The following is a 17,551-nucleotide window of genomic DNA, read 5'->3' on the forward strand; positions in this document are numbered from 1 at the left end:
TATATATACACATACACACATGTAAATTAGGCCCATAACAAGGTCAGGCTCGATTGAATTAGAATGTGTCACGAAAATGGATATCAACACATTCAAACACATATTTTTTATGAGTTCTAGTTATCTCAATTGATAAATTCTTTGGTGTCTTAATCTGATGACAAAGATAGGACACTTTATATTAAAACTCTCTTAAAAAATCACATATTTTCTTCCCTCCTCTTCCCTTTGACCAAACGTAGCCTTTAGTTAATTAGCTGAACCTCATCCCACACGTGTGAATTTAGCATAATATCCAATCTCACCAACCAACCAACCAACCAACTAGTGCGCCCAAAAGGACCGTTAAGATTTCCTCCCCCTCCCGTTCCGCTCTTCTCAACTCCGCAAACACTCCAAGCCAAAGCAAGCACCTACACTTCCCCAGTGGCCACTACTATCACTGACTCGCCTCCACTATCCAACAATCTCCACCGTTAAAACTCCATCCATGAATCTCCTCTACTACGCTCCTCCATTCCCCGCCGTCCGATTCATCCACACTCATCATCACCATCGTTGCAGATCCACTACCACTACTACCTCTCCACTCAGTCGCGCACGACTCTTTACTGTAAGGTCTCTGCACTCTATTCCTCCCCTCACATACATACATATATATAGCTTCTGCTTTACTATGCTAACTACTAGTACTTATTTGTTTTCTATAAAAAGAAATATGAAAAAACAAAATTTGAATAGTTTGGTGAATTTTGCAGGGCGAGTCTGCCATTTCCGATTCAGGAAGCAAAGTATTACAGAGAGCTCGAAGCTGCTGTGGATGTAGTTGAGAGAGCTTGTCATCTTTGTGTCGACGTAATTTCCTTTCTCTACTCTCTTCCTTAATTGCCCGTTTGGTTACTGAGAAAATGCCAGAAAGGAAAAACAAGTTGCAACATTCTGAATCGTTTTTTGCTGCTTCTTCTATTGCGTCTTGTTTCTTGTTTTTCTACAATGCAAATTATTGGTTTTGGAAGCAAGTACTCTATTGTGAAAAAATGCTGGTCCATATGATGCTCTGTGTGTGTGTGTGTGTGTTTGTTATTGTTCTTGTTGTTATTATTGTTATTTTTAAAAATTTTAAATTATGTGGATCAAAGAATTCAAAAGCTCTACATAATGACGTGAGAATTAGACTTTTTGTTTTCTTTTTAACACTTTCTAGGGAACCATACAATACTTTTTGGTTTATTATTTTTCTTATTCTTTAATTGATTTTATTTATGGTCATTAAATTGTAATTTATAATTTTTTTTTAGGTGAAATCATCTTTGTTTTCGAGTGATGGACGGATTTTTGAAAAGAATGATCAGACTCCGGTCACGGTTGCAGATTTTGGGGTGCAGGCTCTGGTCAGTTTGGGTAGCTATCTGAAAATGCTCATTGCTTATGACTTTTTGTTTGTTTATACTTGTTATTAATTGAAAATTTTATTTATGATACATTATATGAAGAGACCATTGATTTTTTTTTTTGGGTGTCCTTGCATGAATGGTTTTGTGTGAATACAAAAATTGGTGTCTTAGCCTGATAATAAGATCAATCATCATGAAGTGGACACCATAGGGATTAAATTCTACATTATCAATACCCCCAAAAAAAATAAAGGTATTTTGTAATCACCTTAGTTTTAAAATTGGAATTTAAAATTTTTTTATTGTCAATGTTGGAGCACTTGTGGGCAAAATGGAAAGAGTAAAATTTCCTACATTTGATATGCGTGGATTAATATTCATGTCCCTAAAATTACTCCATGCCAGCTAATTGAACCTGCACTTTGACTGTTAAACATGTTGACTCGTGATCATGATTTCTTATTGATGGTTATTCATGATGGTACCATTTGATGCACATTTGGACTAGGGAGTTTATCAAATATTGCAAATGTTGCTTCGGTGCGTCATTATTGCAATGTTATTCTGAACAGAGTCAACAGACCAGACCCTATGATAATATTAAGCCTGTCATCTTATGACTGTGGATTTAGCAATAAACGTAAGCACAAAGAGCCCTGAGAGAAGAAACAGGGGCATATTGCTTAAGTTAGGCATCACCTTGCCTCATATCACAAGTCTTAGAGCGTCGTGCGATTTACACTGGAGAGTGACATAACCATAAATTGTGCTATTTGTAATGCTCATCAAACAATGTATTAATAAGAAAAGAATAATATGATTGTCTAATAAGCAATCTCCAAGTCAAAGAAATTTTTTACTTGTTGATATCTTAAAATTCTTTGTCTAGAATCCAAGCATGACTGATTTGCCTTTTGTGATTATGGTGACAGAATTGGGCAAACTGTTCCCTTCTATTCCCTTGGTGGCTGAAGAGGACTCTGCCTTTGTACGTTCAAATAATCTAGAAGATCCTGTGGTAAAGGCAGTAACTCGTCAAGCAAGTGCTGAAGATAAGCCATGGACGCATGATGACGTGCTCAAGGCAATTGACAGAGGAGGGAAGGAAGCTTTTACCTTTGGAACCAAGACAGCCACATATTGGGTTGGTTTAACGAGTTCTTATACTGTTTGGGATGATCACTCACCCTGCATGCTTGTGTTAGTTGGTATATATCTGTGGACTCCTTGACTTGCAACTTGTATGATGATATGATCTATGAGTGTGGGTTAAGGGTACATTCTGCTTCTTATCAGAAAGGGGTTCTCAGTTTAGTCTCTTTTATGGCCTTTTAGGTGTTAATTAATTTCATAGTTTTTGACTTCATAATATGCATTTTGGTTGGATTTTTACTTTATTTACTTCTATTGAGGTGTTAACTCAATGCAGGTACTTGATCCCATAGATGGCACACGAGGATTTCTAAAAGGAAGTGAGGCCTTATATGTGGTTAGTCTTTCTAATTTAGAAAGGTTGCTCTAAAGTTTGTGAAATATTTGCTTGCATCTGTTTGGGTCAGCTCATTTCCATCTTAAAATGGAATGTAAAGCATCACTTTTTTCAAGGTACAACTGTTCTCTTACATAATAAACAAAATAATTTGATGAAGATAAGCTCATCCAAACACATTAAAAGAAAGTCAGGATTGATCGAAACTAATTTTGGTTTGCAGTTTTGGCAGTTGAACTGCCAGTTGATCAGTTTTTGACCTTTTCTGGTTTTTGAATGTGGACTGGACCAGTATAGATCCCGCTTTGTGGTTGATCCAGTCAGACTAACTAGTCCAATATGGTCTTTAAAACCATGAGTAAAACTAAGTTGAATTTAAATCAGAAGTTATAATAAGATATGTGCATGAAAATGAAGTTTTGAATTCTGTTCAGCTGGTGGATAGAATAGAATCAACTTGTTGATATAATAGCTTTTATCATTTCAAGACTGAAGTATGAAATTTAATCCTTCAAGAACTATGAGTGCTTTACATTTAAAAAGTAAGATAGATAGTGAGCTTATAACATTTGTAATTACATATAGCATAGTTTCTGTTATAGTTGTTGTTGGTTTTTTTTTTTTTTTTTAATAAAACTTTTTTCTTTTGAATAAATGGGTTTTGGATACAAGAACAGTGACAATAAAAACTCTTTTCTGTAATTAATGCTTGTAATGGGTTGGATATGTGATTATCAGTTGTTGTGGTATTGGTAGTTTGTGTCATCTTCTTGGACATTGATGGTAGCTATGAAGTGGGTTTCTATGATCAAATAGATGCTGATTGATACTTTCACCAAGAAACACTTCTATTTCCGAAACTAAAAAAAGGGTAATTGCATGTTTTGTATGATGACAAGGTTAAGAAAACACTTCTATATGCAATCTATTATCTATAATGGTTGTTTCATTGATTCTCTGTTTCAAGAGAGAAGGAATTGAACATTTGGGCTAGTCTCAAATAAACAACATTGAACAGATTTTTTATAATTTATACAGAAAAGTTCCAAAATATATTCTTCAAAGATATATATTCATTTTATGGAAATTGTACGTTGTTTTCCCTATAAGGGTATCCTTCTTAATATCTTGATTTTTGCTCAAGGAACTCCCTAATTTTTTCAGGTAGGTTTGGCTCTTGTAGTTGAAGGAGAGATTGTACTAGGTGTTATGGGTTGCCCTAACTGGCAGTATGATTCTTCCAATGAATCTACAACTGAGGTCCAGGAAAATAGAAAAAACTTAGCTGGGTCAGGTATCATAATGATTGCTCATATTGGTTGTGGAGTTTGGACAAAGAGGTTATCAGATATGCTGTATGCCACAACCAAAATGATTAATGGTTGGACCAGATGCTTTGTAGATGGATGTTGCTTAATACATGAGGCACGCTTTTGTGCTTCTGATAGTCAATCATCGGACTCATTTCCCCTGTCAACAACATTCAGCGCCACAACAATTGCAGACAGTGCTGGGAATAATCAAATTCTTCTTCTGCCCACATGTTGTGGAAGGTTTATGTTTGTTTCATTAATAGTAAAACTATGTCTTCCTACTTACCTGCTTCTACTTGAAATCCTGATTGCTAATTTGTTGCGAGAAGGTGCTAACTCATTGCCAGAGTTCTTCTATCTGCCAACATGAACATCAACCAATGCATAGATCCAAAACAAAACATCTACTGTACATACACATGCATGTATTGGACTTAATTTGCTGCCTTTGTTTATAGGAGGATTATTTCTTGTGTTTACATAACCAAAGTTTGGTTTTGCAGTGTCAAGTTGCCTATGTAGAATTTGAATTAGAGGTTGATGCAGGAAGTGCAAGAAAAATCTCATTTTTATTTAGTTTTATTTTATTTTGTGAGTCAACTGTATTTTTTATTTTAGGTCCTAGTACTTAATTAGTATTTTTATTTAACATCAAGGGTATTTAATAATATAAGCCAATTAGAGTTTTCCTATGTCAGTTAGAATTAGGATTTAGCACTCCCATATGAGAAAAGTATTGTACTCCTATGAAAGGGGGAATATTCTGACAAATAAAATCTCTATTGAAATTGTTCTCCATGGTCTGTTGTCAACTCCAGTCAACCTTAGGTGCTAACTCTTGGAGGTTTCTAATGCTTGGTGTTGACTCCAAACAAGCTTAGGTGCGAACTTCTAGGTTCTATATCTTTATTTTCTTGTTCTTTAATTTTTCTATTGAATCATCCTGGTTAAAGTCTTTCTTTCCATATGTTGATGCTATTCTTTGCTTTATGCATGATGACTAATTTGAAACTCTTTCTTGTTTTTCTTTTGTTTGATAAATTATGGTTCCTTTTTTGTGCACTCACTTCTTCTCTCCACGCATCCTTTTATCTTCCCTCTATGCATCCAAACTGTCTTAGTGTTGATTATTTTATTTTATGCTGGAACTAATTCTAGGCTTTTGTAATTGTTTCTCATAGACATTTCCTTGCTTTCACTGAAATACTGACTGGTTTTTTGTAATTTTCATTCTCACCAATGCATCTATTAAAATTTGTTCCTCTAAGGCTTAGAATAACTTTCTAATTTAAGATTCTCTACTTCATTTGAGGAAAGGCTTAAAAGAGATACTGACAATAGTGTGCTTCAACAAATACAGGTTGTTTTGTTTCTGTCTTCCATTACTTTTGTAATCTTTTAAGTCTTGTCTTTGTCTAGTTCCTTTTAGCTCACTTATTCAATGGTCAGCCTTTTTCCTTACTCTGTTTTGTGTTCAATGCAGAATGTATTTGAAAAAAGAAAAAGAAAATAAGAGGCAGAATACAAAACCCTAGGCTTCACCACCTATAGGGGCTTGGAATCACCACCAAGTTAAAGAAAATTTTCATTCAAAGTTCAATGTCTTGAACCATTCCTGGAGCCTTTTCAGTAGCTTCAAGAATTACAGCAGAACACAATTACATCCCCAAAACTCTCACTCATAAAACCCAAATTCCAAATTCAAAATGTCAACTGATATCTAAAATGAAAAAAAAAAAAAACCTAAAATAAATGTTTGTAAACTCTTGATATAGATGGTGTCCCAACTTGGAAAATCTGAAATAATCCCTTAATAAAACTAGGGACACCACAAAAATTCTCAAAAATTTCACAAAATTCCCAAATTAGCCCTATCATTGGTTATATTGCTAACTAAAGAGTTCTTGAAGAACATAAATCAAATTATTCTACATTTCAAGGTGTGAATACTGGGTAATTGACTGCTATTTTCAGTGACCATTTTAGATTTTTTTCTCTCTTTTCCTAATCTTGTTTTGGTGCTAAGAAAGTACCAAAACAAGACCATAAGAGCTTTAAGTACTTTGTTCTGTATTAATGAGCTCTTTACTTAGGATCCTCAACTGCTCCTTCTAAGGAATAAAATGCCAGCCTTCAATTCCATAAGGATTTAAGTTTCACTCAACGTCCCAATGCCTAAGCCATTGGCATTCTTTAGTAGAGCAAAAGCATATGCAACAAAAATTGTATTTTCTACTCTTGGTTTTTAAACTTGAAATCTGAGGTGCTCCCTGATAATTAGCTCCTGACTTGGCAGAAAGCGGGCTTGCATACTCTTTTTGCGAGTTAATTTACAATTTTTCAGTGTCATAAGGACCTACTGTTTTGATTTGTTGTCCAGATATCTCAATAAGACTTGTGGCACGTAATTTCTTATTCTGTTCCATGTATGCTATTTAACTTCTGCTCTGCCTATCAAATATGAATCATCACACCATCCTGTTAATGGATTTGTGAATTTTTTAACTTGTATGTCACACATTCTTTTTGGTTTATGCAGCTTATGCAAGTATTTAATGGTGGCTTCAGGTAGGGCTGGTGTTTATATTCATTCAGGAAAAGTTCAAACAAGCATTAAGGTATCACATTGATTTCTAGATATCAATTTCTTGCAAATATTGTGGTTGTATGACTTAGTTCCTGATCTTATCTACAATTTAGATTTGGGATCATGCTGTGGGCATAATATGTGTGCTCGAAGCAGGGGGAAAGGTATGCAATACTCCTTTTCAAACCGTAAATAAGCTAAACTGATCAAACTTTTTGAACCCCAAAAAAATAATAATAATAACATTTGCTAATAGAATTCTTTTCATCAATGTCATTGTTATTCTCACATTCATAGTGTTTTCAAACTATATATATGAAAAGTTTAATGGAACTTAATTTAGGAAGAAATGTGTAATCATGTCTAACAGAGTAGATAAAGTGAGAAGACAAACGTTGTACATAAGTGTGTGTGCGCAATTGTATATATATATATATATATATGCGTGTATATATATTATATATATAAAAAAAAAAAACGTACATTATATTGAAATAATAAAAAAGAGCCCCACCAAACAATTAACATCTAAAATTACAAAGATCTAGAAATTCAATATAAAGGAAGATTTTATTAATTTTTTACCTATCAAAAAAATATATATATTGATGACATAAATAAATTTGAATAAAAATCAGGTTACTGACTGGAAAGGGAGTCAAGTTGATCTTGCTGCAGATAAAGATGGACGGAGGATTATATATCCTTCAGGTGGAATCCTTGTGACTAATGGCAACTTACACGATCAGATTCTGGATAAGATCTCTTCTGTTTCATCAAATGTTTGATGGGTGGACCCCTACCTGATCGTGGTATTCTTTTTTCCTTTTCCTTTGAGCATTTGATTCAACAATTCTTGAATTGATACTTAGTTCAATTCACATGCAATGCAAAATTTGCGGAATGTTACACCAATTGTATTAGTTCACTGTTATCAGATAACAAAGTCATGCTCAGTTTTCTTTCATTGTCTACTAGTTTCTTGGGCGAGTTCAGCTAGCTAATAAAAGAAAACATACATAAGTAATACAAGAAACTAGCCAACTATTTAAGGGCCAATACTAAATCTTCTTTAAATTTGTTTTTATACCAAAAATTTGTCTTAATGCAAAGTCAAACTCAAAATATTCCTTTGTATTTTCAAATTTTCAGTTGATTAAACTTGAACATATCATTAGTTAGGCTATTGCCATTGAAATTATGTGTTGTTTACTGGGCTGTTTGTGACCTACTAATTTGGAGCCCAAGCTATCTTCTTTTATTTAGATCCACAACTAAATCTTCTTTAATTTTGTTTATAGAGCGAATGTTAACTTAATGCAAAATCAAATTGGACATATTCCTTTGTATTTTCAGTTGATAAACATATGATCAGTTCAGTTGGGATTTTGCTGTAAAAAATCACATATGGGAGCTCTGGATGAAACTTTGCTAATGACCATGAAAATTTTGACATCGTCCATATTTTTAAAATTTTATCTCAGCCTTTTGTTATGCCCTTATGATGAAAAGATCATATTGTGGGCAGTAATTGGCAATGAAGCAATGTAGACATTTCTTGCAACTTGGCTAATGAGTTCTAGTTCAACTGGCCTCCTCCCCTGGTAAGTTTCCTCTGCAGTTCTTACATATTAGCTGCGTGTGTAACTTACCAGTAAAAATAAAAATAAAGATTTCTTGCAACATAGAGAACGGGGAAGTTTATAGCTAGCATCTAAATCTGTAATAATGGAGACGCGATGGACATATTATGGGAGGTGTTAAGTCATAATCGATGGCCCGCAGACCAGTAACTTTATTAATTGATCAATAGGAAGCAACTGTGCAGGAAAAACCGATTTTATTGAAAATTAAATTGGCTGCCAAAGTTGGAACATGTTATATGAAACTATAGGTACGCTCATGGAGAATAGTCTACACATAATGAAGAATTGTTTATGGACAAAGAAATGTCTTCATAGATGTAGATATGGATTTTCAACTCAAAAGGGTCATTTTTGAAACTTGAAATAGCCTCATTCAGTAATTCTGATTTTTGACAATTTCTTATTGTCTTTCATTATGTTAATACTAGACATTACCTGAAGCAATTTACATTTACCTTATGTTATTATGGTTTTTGTCCTTTTGATGTTCATCAATCGGTCGTAAGGGTTCCTGCGGGAATATCATTGTTTGGAAATTGTGTACAGATGGCTCCAAGCTTGGGTTATTTTGAAACTAAGCCAGGCTATATGTTCAATCTACTCCCACGAATGCCGCTATATTCTAATAAGCTGGTCTTTCCATTGTAAATTTGCTTATGTCCTTTGTTTTGGTAATTATAATTTGTTTATTTCCAGTAAATAAATGAAATTGCTAGCGAAAAATCTATGCAAATGGATAATGCAAAAGGTACTACAAAAACTTTTATTATATAAAACTTGGAAACCGACGTGACAATGAATGTGATTAGTGGGCTTCAACAACCTATTAATGATTTTTTTTTTTGAATAATTGATGACAAATAAGTTTGTAAGCTTTATCATCTATGTAGTAAAATTTATAGTATCATTAGCATTACTTTTATGCAAATTATTGTTATATTAAAATTCTTTTTCACATGGTATAAGTATGTTATTATAGATCGAAAACATGAGTTAAACCCACGTTTTCAGTTATAAAAACACACACAGTGCGAAAGAAACAACCCCCTAACATTATTACTTCAAATTTGAGCAAATTTCATAGTATCATTGTTTTTCGGAGGTGGAACTTAAACCGTGTATGAAATTTGTGCACTTGTCTGCAAGAATTTTTTTTGCAGATAGCATTAATAAAATGTTGTTTCATGAAATGGCTGCTTGCCATTTAGAGGCCAAATCATGCATCCAAAAACCTGACAACTATGATTAACTTCCCTGGGTATGCCCTTGCTGTTAACGCACAAATATATGCATTATGCTCCAATATCAGCTATCAATGCGTAAGAAATGGATTGAACATTTGAACTTATCTACATGCGAAGTCAACCAAAAGAAAAATCCTATTAAAAACTTCTACGTTTTGAACTTATCTACTGTAGTCATATTCAAATCTCGTGAATCTAGGCTCATGTCAATACCATTCCCATAAAAAAAATAAAATTATAAAATAAAATAAAATTAAGCCCTACGTGTCCCAAATTTTTCTATATGCATGTGTCCCAAATTGCTTACGCTGAACACAAGGTTAATTAGGATTTAAAAAAAAAAAAAATAATTGGTTAATTAGAAAAACCTAGTTTGGGAAAGTTCTCGATGACTGATAGGGGCCAGGTGTTATTTCTTCTATACAAAAATTGGGTGGGTTTGAATGTTTGATAATCTCAATTAATAAATAAATTAAAAAAAATTATGCACGGGAATGCTTATTATAATAAAAATGGCCCTTCTGTCACACAAGCCTTGGATCTCGTATCTGAAAATAGCCTTAAATTACGTGAACACTGTTCTTTTTCAAAAAAATGTCCTTGACACAAACTAAACAAAAGGCCCACGTAATTATTCAAAGTTTGTTGGAGCAATCAACCAGCTCACAACGGAAACGAACAACATGTTTTTTTTGTCTTTGTTTTTTTAGATTATCTACCAAATTAATATGTTTCGGCAGGTCAACGCTAACAGTAACACGTAGACAATTTTTTTGGGTAACCCAAACCCTAATTTTGGACAAGCAATTACCTAATTGAGCAAGAGCTGTAAGCAATTCGTAATTAAAGTATATAAATTCGAATTCTTAATCCACAATTTCCCATTATGGGCTATTTAGATTTGTCACATTCCAATGAGGGTGTCTCTGTGATACCAACCTAGGGGACATTATTACATTAGACTATGATTATGTTTAATCAAAAGCTTAGCTATATAATATAGTTATACACTATTGCTCTCATTGCCTACATATGAGTTATATGTGGCCTGTAGGAAATGTTATTCTAGATTCTAATAAGCTTTGATAACAACAATGAAGGAATATAAAAATTATAGGAGTGAGATGGGAATGCAAGCAAGGCAAAAAGTGCGGGGTTAGGTCAAGAATTATCTAGTTGTTACTGAAATATGTACCTAGCTAGGGGGAAAATCTTAGTAGATGAATATTATAATGTTTGACCATGTGACACCTAGATAAAGTGGATGAGAGTATGAAATAGTTTTTTACATACGAATTTGCGAACTAATAGTGTCTTCACATGATGAATTCACCTGATAAAAAAATGTAATTAAAATTAGTGATTAGTCTATTACTGCGTCTATAAAGTATAATAAGCAAAGGCATAACCTACTTTGCCCGTAGTTAAGAAATGTGCATAGTGCTAATGATTGACACTTGTCCAAGGTGGTAATGTCATTTTATAATTCAGAATTGCAATCAAACTTAACAAATATTTTCTAGTGTTTCTAATACATATAGAAGTCCAAGATTCAAATCTTCCATCCCAAACTATTGAATTGTCAGTTTTTTTTTTTTTTTAATATTTGTTATTAATTAAGCCAAATTCAATAATTAATCCACTAATTAATATATGAACTTATTCAGAATTGCAATCATATACTCATTTTTAGTGAGCATTTGGGTCTTGATTATAAGCCAGCTTATTATTATTATTATTTTCTACTATTTTCACGTAAGTCCCCTACTTACTTCATTTAGCTTTTAGCTTTATTTATCTTAGTTTTAGTAAAAAAAAAAAAAACTTTTAACAAAAAGTTAGATAATCTATTTCCAAATGGAATAGCATATTTAGCTTTAGTTAAAAATGTGCTAAAATGCAAAAAAAGCGAAAACAAGTGGGAAAGTCTAGTTACACAAAAATTACACAACTTCTTTGTTAGAACTATGACGTGATATAATGTGATTGATATAATGTAATTAGTAAAGAAAAAGTGATGAGTCCATAAATAAATGATAGGAAATTATTTATAATATGCTACATCAAAATTATAATAAAAAGTTGTGTAATTTTTTTATGTTACTATAACCACTCCAAAAAGTGAAATAAAAAAATGTAAATAAAACCTAAGAAGGAAAAAAAGTAAACTTATAATCACCTAATCTCAATCAAACATCTAATTTGACTTAAGCTTAACATATGCATAGTGCTCAATTCAAAAAAAAAAAAAAAAAATATGCATAGTGCTAATCATTGACAACTGTTTTCCTTTAGAAGAGCACGATAGCATTAGGTCAGCAAGGGATCTCATTAACTACACCAATCATACGGTTACAGAGGGCCGCACTCTGTACAGTTCCTCAGCAGTGGGACAACCTTTGGCGTAAGACGCATGCGGTTCTATCTATCTATGATTCTATATATATAAAGTTTTATTTTTTCCTTGCTGAAATGTTTGATCTATATAAAATATATTTTCCTTTTTTCTCCCAAAAAAAAAAAAACTTTAGCTTTTTTTTTTTTTTTTTTAGAAGAACTTAGCCGACTTGATATAGAAAAAACGTGAAGTGAATTTTTTCATCACACAATAAAAGCTAGATGCGAGTATATATGGTATTACAGTTATATTGCAATTAAAATGTGAAGTGAATCATGCCAAATTATTAAAAAAATAATATGTTGTGTAACATGTGTATATTTGCAAGATGAATTATAATAATATATTCACGTGTTAATGACATTGANTCAAAAGAACTATGTTGGTGCCACAACTTATATCATTACTCACTCATATAGCGAGTTGTGATTGATGGAAGAGAGTATTAGTCATGATTTATTGGTGATTTCGAATACAGTTGCAGGCATATAGAATTACCTCTTTCTCATATGTTTTCTGTACGTTTGAAGTATCAAATGTTGGTAGTAATAGAAATAAATTGGCAGATTTGTTAGCAAAACATTTTTAGAGTATTGAGTAATATATTACTTGAATTAAAGAGAATTATTATTTCTTAGAACTTGCTCTCTCAAATTATATAATTTGATAATTTCTTTTCGTTAATTTGAATCAAATTTCAGTCTTCCTGTAAAAAAAAAAAGTAGTTCAAAAAACACCAAACAAGCACCAATACTAATGTGAATGAGATCAAAGTTGTGTATATACCAATTTACTTTTATTAAAAAATATATAGAGGGTTCAAAAAAGTCAGCCTCTAAGCCGACCCATCACCCATGTCGGCTCAAAGAGATGATCTCTCTCTCTCTCTCTCTCTCTATCTCTCTCTACACAGCTCAGGTGCGTAAGCAATGCCATTTATTATTTATATATTTATAGTTCGGATATTAATTGCAAAAAAAAAATATATATATATATATATATATTTTGCATGCATGAGTCGCATGACGATCTCTCCCTGTACGATCCTATATTTGCTTTGTGCATAGTTAATTAATTAATTTAATTTTTTGGTTAATTTTAATTAATTGTGACTTTCCCAAGACTTAAACACTATACGTGTCTTCGTATAACACACTCCGAAAGTGGGCACACCATCGAAAAACCACTCTCCTTAGCAATCTACACTTCATATGATCTGACGTCTCATATGTCTGTTCATTTCTCATCAAATTTAAAACAGGTCCTTCACGTTCTTGACGTGTTTGGAATCCAACATCCATCTTATCAAAAAAAAAAAAAAAAAAAAAGAATCCAACGTCCATGCCATTTTTGTTTGACTAGTATTTAATTATTCGTACAGGGTATGATTTTTTAATGTCTTGTTTTCGTTAGGAAATTGCTCAATAAGTTATTAGAGTGAAATCATCACCGAGTTTGGCTTGAATTCAAAGCATTTGTTTGGAATTCTGGATAATTAAAAATGACATTATTGGACTTTGTTTTTGTTTTTGTTTCTGGTTTTGTGTTTTTGTGTGTTTTTTTAGGTGCGAACTGTGGTTGAAGGAAAGAATCAAAGAAGTATGGTCTGGGAATGATTGAATTATTTAAGGGAGTGGGGATAAAATTGCTTTAAGTTTTCGGCTCACTTTCTGTTCAATATATATATATCTATCACCAAATATCAATTTGGGAGAGAGCTAGAATTATCCATATCCCTTATAGTCTACAGGCAAATTCAAAAGCAGGACTACGTATATAAGAGCATCAATTAGTTTTTCAAAAGTCAATGAAAGTTGTAGTCTTGACAAATTTTCCCCACAGCAAATCAAATTCCAACTTCCAATTAATGTTGAGGGTGGGGAGAAAAAGAAAGAGGGAGAGGAAAAATGCTTTGCGGCAAAATATATTGAACCCTTCGAAATAAGATTCCACAACTAGAAGAAAAAGAAAATTCGCTTTATTGCCTTAAACTATACTTTAAATTACACTTTACATCTTAAATTTTTAGAATGCACAATTAGCACCCTAAACTATAGCTCATATTACATTTTGCACATCGTCATCAATTCTGTCATTTCCTTGGATGATATCATGCAAAAAGACCTAACTGTTTATCTTCTCAATACCTTACAAACAAATGAAAAATTACACTTTATCACTGTAAACTATACTCTCATTTACACTTCGCACCCTAAACTTTGGTTTTCCATCCAAGATAATGGTATAATTTAATGGCAGTGTGCAAAGTGTAACATAGGTCATAGTTTAGGGTGCTAATCGTGAATTCTAAAAGTTTAGAGTACAAAGTGTAATTGGGGTACAGTTTAGAGTAATAAAGTGTAATTATCCCAAACTTTAAACACATCAACCAAGTCACTTACGCTTTAGCTTTCTTTTTCTCCTTTTTTTTTTTTTTTTTGAGAAATAACTTTAATTTAAGTTGTCACCAAGTTCTCAAAAAAAAGAAAAAAAAAAAGAGGGTTTTTGCCAAGAGTTTGATAGCTTAATTGACACTTTTTGTATTTCAAACAAAAATGCAATGGTTTAAATTTCCTTTCTTCCACTATTGAATTTTTCTTTATCTTTTTTTATTATTAAAAAAAAAAACTTTTATTTAAGTTGCATTGTATAAGATCTGTTTAGATACCACTTATTTATTGAAGACTGAAAACTGTTTAGATACCACTTATTTATTGAAGACTGAAAACTTATTACTGAAAATACATTAATAAAATAATTTTAAAAGTGTGAATAGTGGCATAGTGCCATGGGACCCAAAAATGTACGGGTATGCGCATTTTTCAATTCTTAGTGGTCCGTGAACAGTACCCATGAAACCCATTAAAAAATCTTAAAATGCACGAATTGAGCAAAATGCCGAATCCAAATGCATGCATAATGTGGCTATCAAAAACGTCAAAGTTGGGGTGGACTATATAAACCATATGAGATTCCTCTTGTTGTTTCGTTCATATTCACGCAAAACACCATCTTTTCCATGATTACATTGTTTCAGTGTTGACTAAACCTTGAAACTCCATCCTAATTTACCAAAATAATGAAACAAACCTCTTTCAACAATGTAATAATTAATAATAGGGAAAAATTAACAAATGCCTTAAAGTACATTAGTGTGGGAAATATTTTTAGAAATTTTTTATGGAAAAAAATAATTGATTTTTTTGACAACTTTTTATATTTTCTATAAAAATTTTCTAAAATGGTCTATTAATAGATGTCCTAAGAACACCCGGATCCTTACTAATATTCCTATCTATGGCATATTTCAAAAAATAACAATAGTTACTTAACCCTATTTTATAATATTTTTACAAACTATTATTGTGGCTAACTATTTATTGATTATCATCATCTGGGTCCACTAATAACGTCATTTTTTTTTTTTTTACTAATAATCACACACTACATCAATAGTTTGTAAAGTTTTTGTAAAAAGGTTTATATCTCTGGCATTTTTCAAAAGAAAGTGTAAAACACAATTTAGTAAGAAACTCAAAATTGAAGAACCTAATCTTGAATTTTATTGGAGAGCCCCTCTTTATCACCATCTCCGCATCATAAATGTTCCTATTTGTCGACAAACCCCGAGCTCTATTATTGGCTTCATGTATTAATTATTAAATGCTCATATCATAAGTAGTTTGCGAAAATGACTTCCAAAATGAACACGAAAAGACGCAAAAATTACCCTTCTAGAACAAACAAATATTGGCAATCCCGTAATTAGCTGGCTTTGAAAAGGGTACATTTGTCTTTAAATAAAATAAGAACCCAAAGCGCTTTTTATTTTTTATTTTTATTTTTTTTAAAATATAATATAGGTGTAAGACATAAGAAATTAGAAAGGACAGAGTAAAAAAACAAGACTTACAAAAGGCCCTAACCTTTGTAAGTACTAGCGAGGCTCACTTGTAACTAGCTAATGTCCCGTGTGATGCACGGGCATCATATAAATTTATTTTAAAATATTGTATAAAAAATTATCTTTATGGCCATGCAACATAAGCTCCTCCTTTATTGATTATTTCCTTACGTGGTTAAGATAAATAAAAGGCTAATATGAAACGTTGCAACAGATTTTCAAAGTAAAATAAATCCAATCAATGCTCTTATGTCTATCAAATATTGATATGCATGTCGAAAAAAAATAAAGTCATATAGTTGACAGGGATTTAAAATTGCGAATCTTATTCATTTTGTTGAGTTTGTAAAAACCGTAAGTGTTAATGCAACTTTGACAAAACACCAAAAAGAAAGACACATGGGTAATTTTAAGAATTTATTTTGATCAAACCTCTGTCAAAGAAAATATTTCTTTTTAATCACTATCATGTTTTATGAGTATATCAAGGGTGACTATACTTTAGCCTAAGTGAAGATTCAATATACCTTTAGGCATGTCACAGCCATACAGATACTATAACCAAGCTAATTGCTACATTAGTACAATCATGAACAATTTTGAAATTAGTATCTATAAGCTCAATTGTATGCTCATCCAACGCACTGACATTTGTAGGGAAGATGTCTCCCAAATTGTTGCACAGTAGTTGTAGTAGCAATATCACCACTAGTTTAGCAAAAAGAAAAACATCACCATTAAGCCCAACAACCAAGTGAGAAAAAAACATTTATAAGTGACGGGGTTGATCACCGTAAAGTTGTAAACCAAAGCCTCACTCACTAACTAAAGTTTACGTCCAGTGCTTTGCATATAAAGAGTGATTCTTGGACCATAATTAATTTCACACTCATTTTCACAATCATCTTATATAGTAGACTATAATTAGCTATTTATTACTTTTATATAGATCTACAATTTTTTTCCCACCACTTAAAATCAATTATATGTAATAGTTATAAAAATAAGTGTGAAATTATTTATAGTCATAAAATTTTTCAAATATAAAAATTGATACGTAGTTAAGTTTGGACATCCAATGCATCAGAACACAAGACGCAACCCAATCCTAAGACAAAACTCAAATGAAATTGATCTAGAAGGTTAGCAAGCCGATCAAGGTAGCTGCTAGCTTAGCTTGTAGCATGGAGCCATGCATGGAAGAAAGCAACGCCGTGGAGACCCTGTAACATGGTCTTGGAAACGGGTTTTACGTGGCATTAAATAGTTGGTGACAGCTAATATGAATCCATAAAGCTAGGAGTTGTCACTGCCGCCGGAAAACGATAGGTAAAATGAAAGAGAAAGAAATGAAATTGAGAAATTGTGTAAAATCATTTTAGTCTTTTAGTACAACCAAAATGAGAGAGAGAGAGAGAGAGAGAGAGAGAGAGACTGGACTTTGATGACAAATTTTCTTCAATGAGAGAGGACACGTCGACATAGTGATAAACAGAGGACGGCACCGAATCCTTTTGACTTCTTAATGTTTCCTGTGCTTTCTTCCCCTTGCTATTTATATAAGTACGTATTCATA

At 32.3% G+C, this 17,551-nt stretch overlaps 1 protein-coding gene across 3 annotated transcripts; it reads left to right on the forward strand.

Annotated features, from left to right (window-relative positions):
- Nucleotides 1-308: 308 nt before the first annotated feature.
- LOC111989486 (putative 3'(2'),5'-bisphosphate nucleotidase, mitochondrial) lies at nucleotides 309-8,893 on the forward strand. Of its 3 annotated transcripts, XM_065781554.1 has the most exons (10): nucleotides 309-618; nucleotides 759-855; nucleotides 1,299-1,401; nucleotides 2,327-2,538; nucleotides 2,824-2,883; nucleotides 4,048-4,436; nucleotides 6,736-6,814; nucleotides 6,897-6,947; nucleotides 7,422-7,595; nucleotides 8,312-8,893. In XM_065781554.1, the coding sequence occupies exons 1-9, from the start codon at nucleotides 491-493 to the stop codon at nucleotides 7,569-7,571; spliced, it is 1,269 nt and encodes a 422-aa protein (XP_065637626.1). In that variant the 5' UTR covers nucleotides 309-490; the 3' UTR covers nucleotides 7,572-7,595; nucleotides 8,312-8,893. The 3 variants fall into 3 exon arrangements, 2 of the variants coding, with proteins under 2 accessions (XP_065637626.1, XP_023877037.1); XM_024021269.2 differs by lacking the exon at nucleotides 8,312-8,893 and having other exon boundaries at nucleotides 310-618; nucleotides 7,422-7,750; XR_002880555.2 differs by lacking the exons at nucleotides 7,422-7,595; nucleotides 8,312-8,893 and having other exon boundaries at nucleotides 4,048-5,077; nucleotides 6,897-6,915.
- Nucleotides 8,894-17,551: the final 8,658 nt, after the last annotated feature.

This window comes from Quercus suber, unplaced genomic scaffold (assembly GCF_002906115.3).
Source record: "Quercus suber isolate HL8 unplaced genomic scaffold, Cork oak 2.0 scaffold_270, whole genome shotgun sequence".
NCBI lineage: Eukaryota > Viridiplantae > Streptophyta > Magnoliopsida > Fagales > Fagaceae > Quercus > Quercus suber.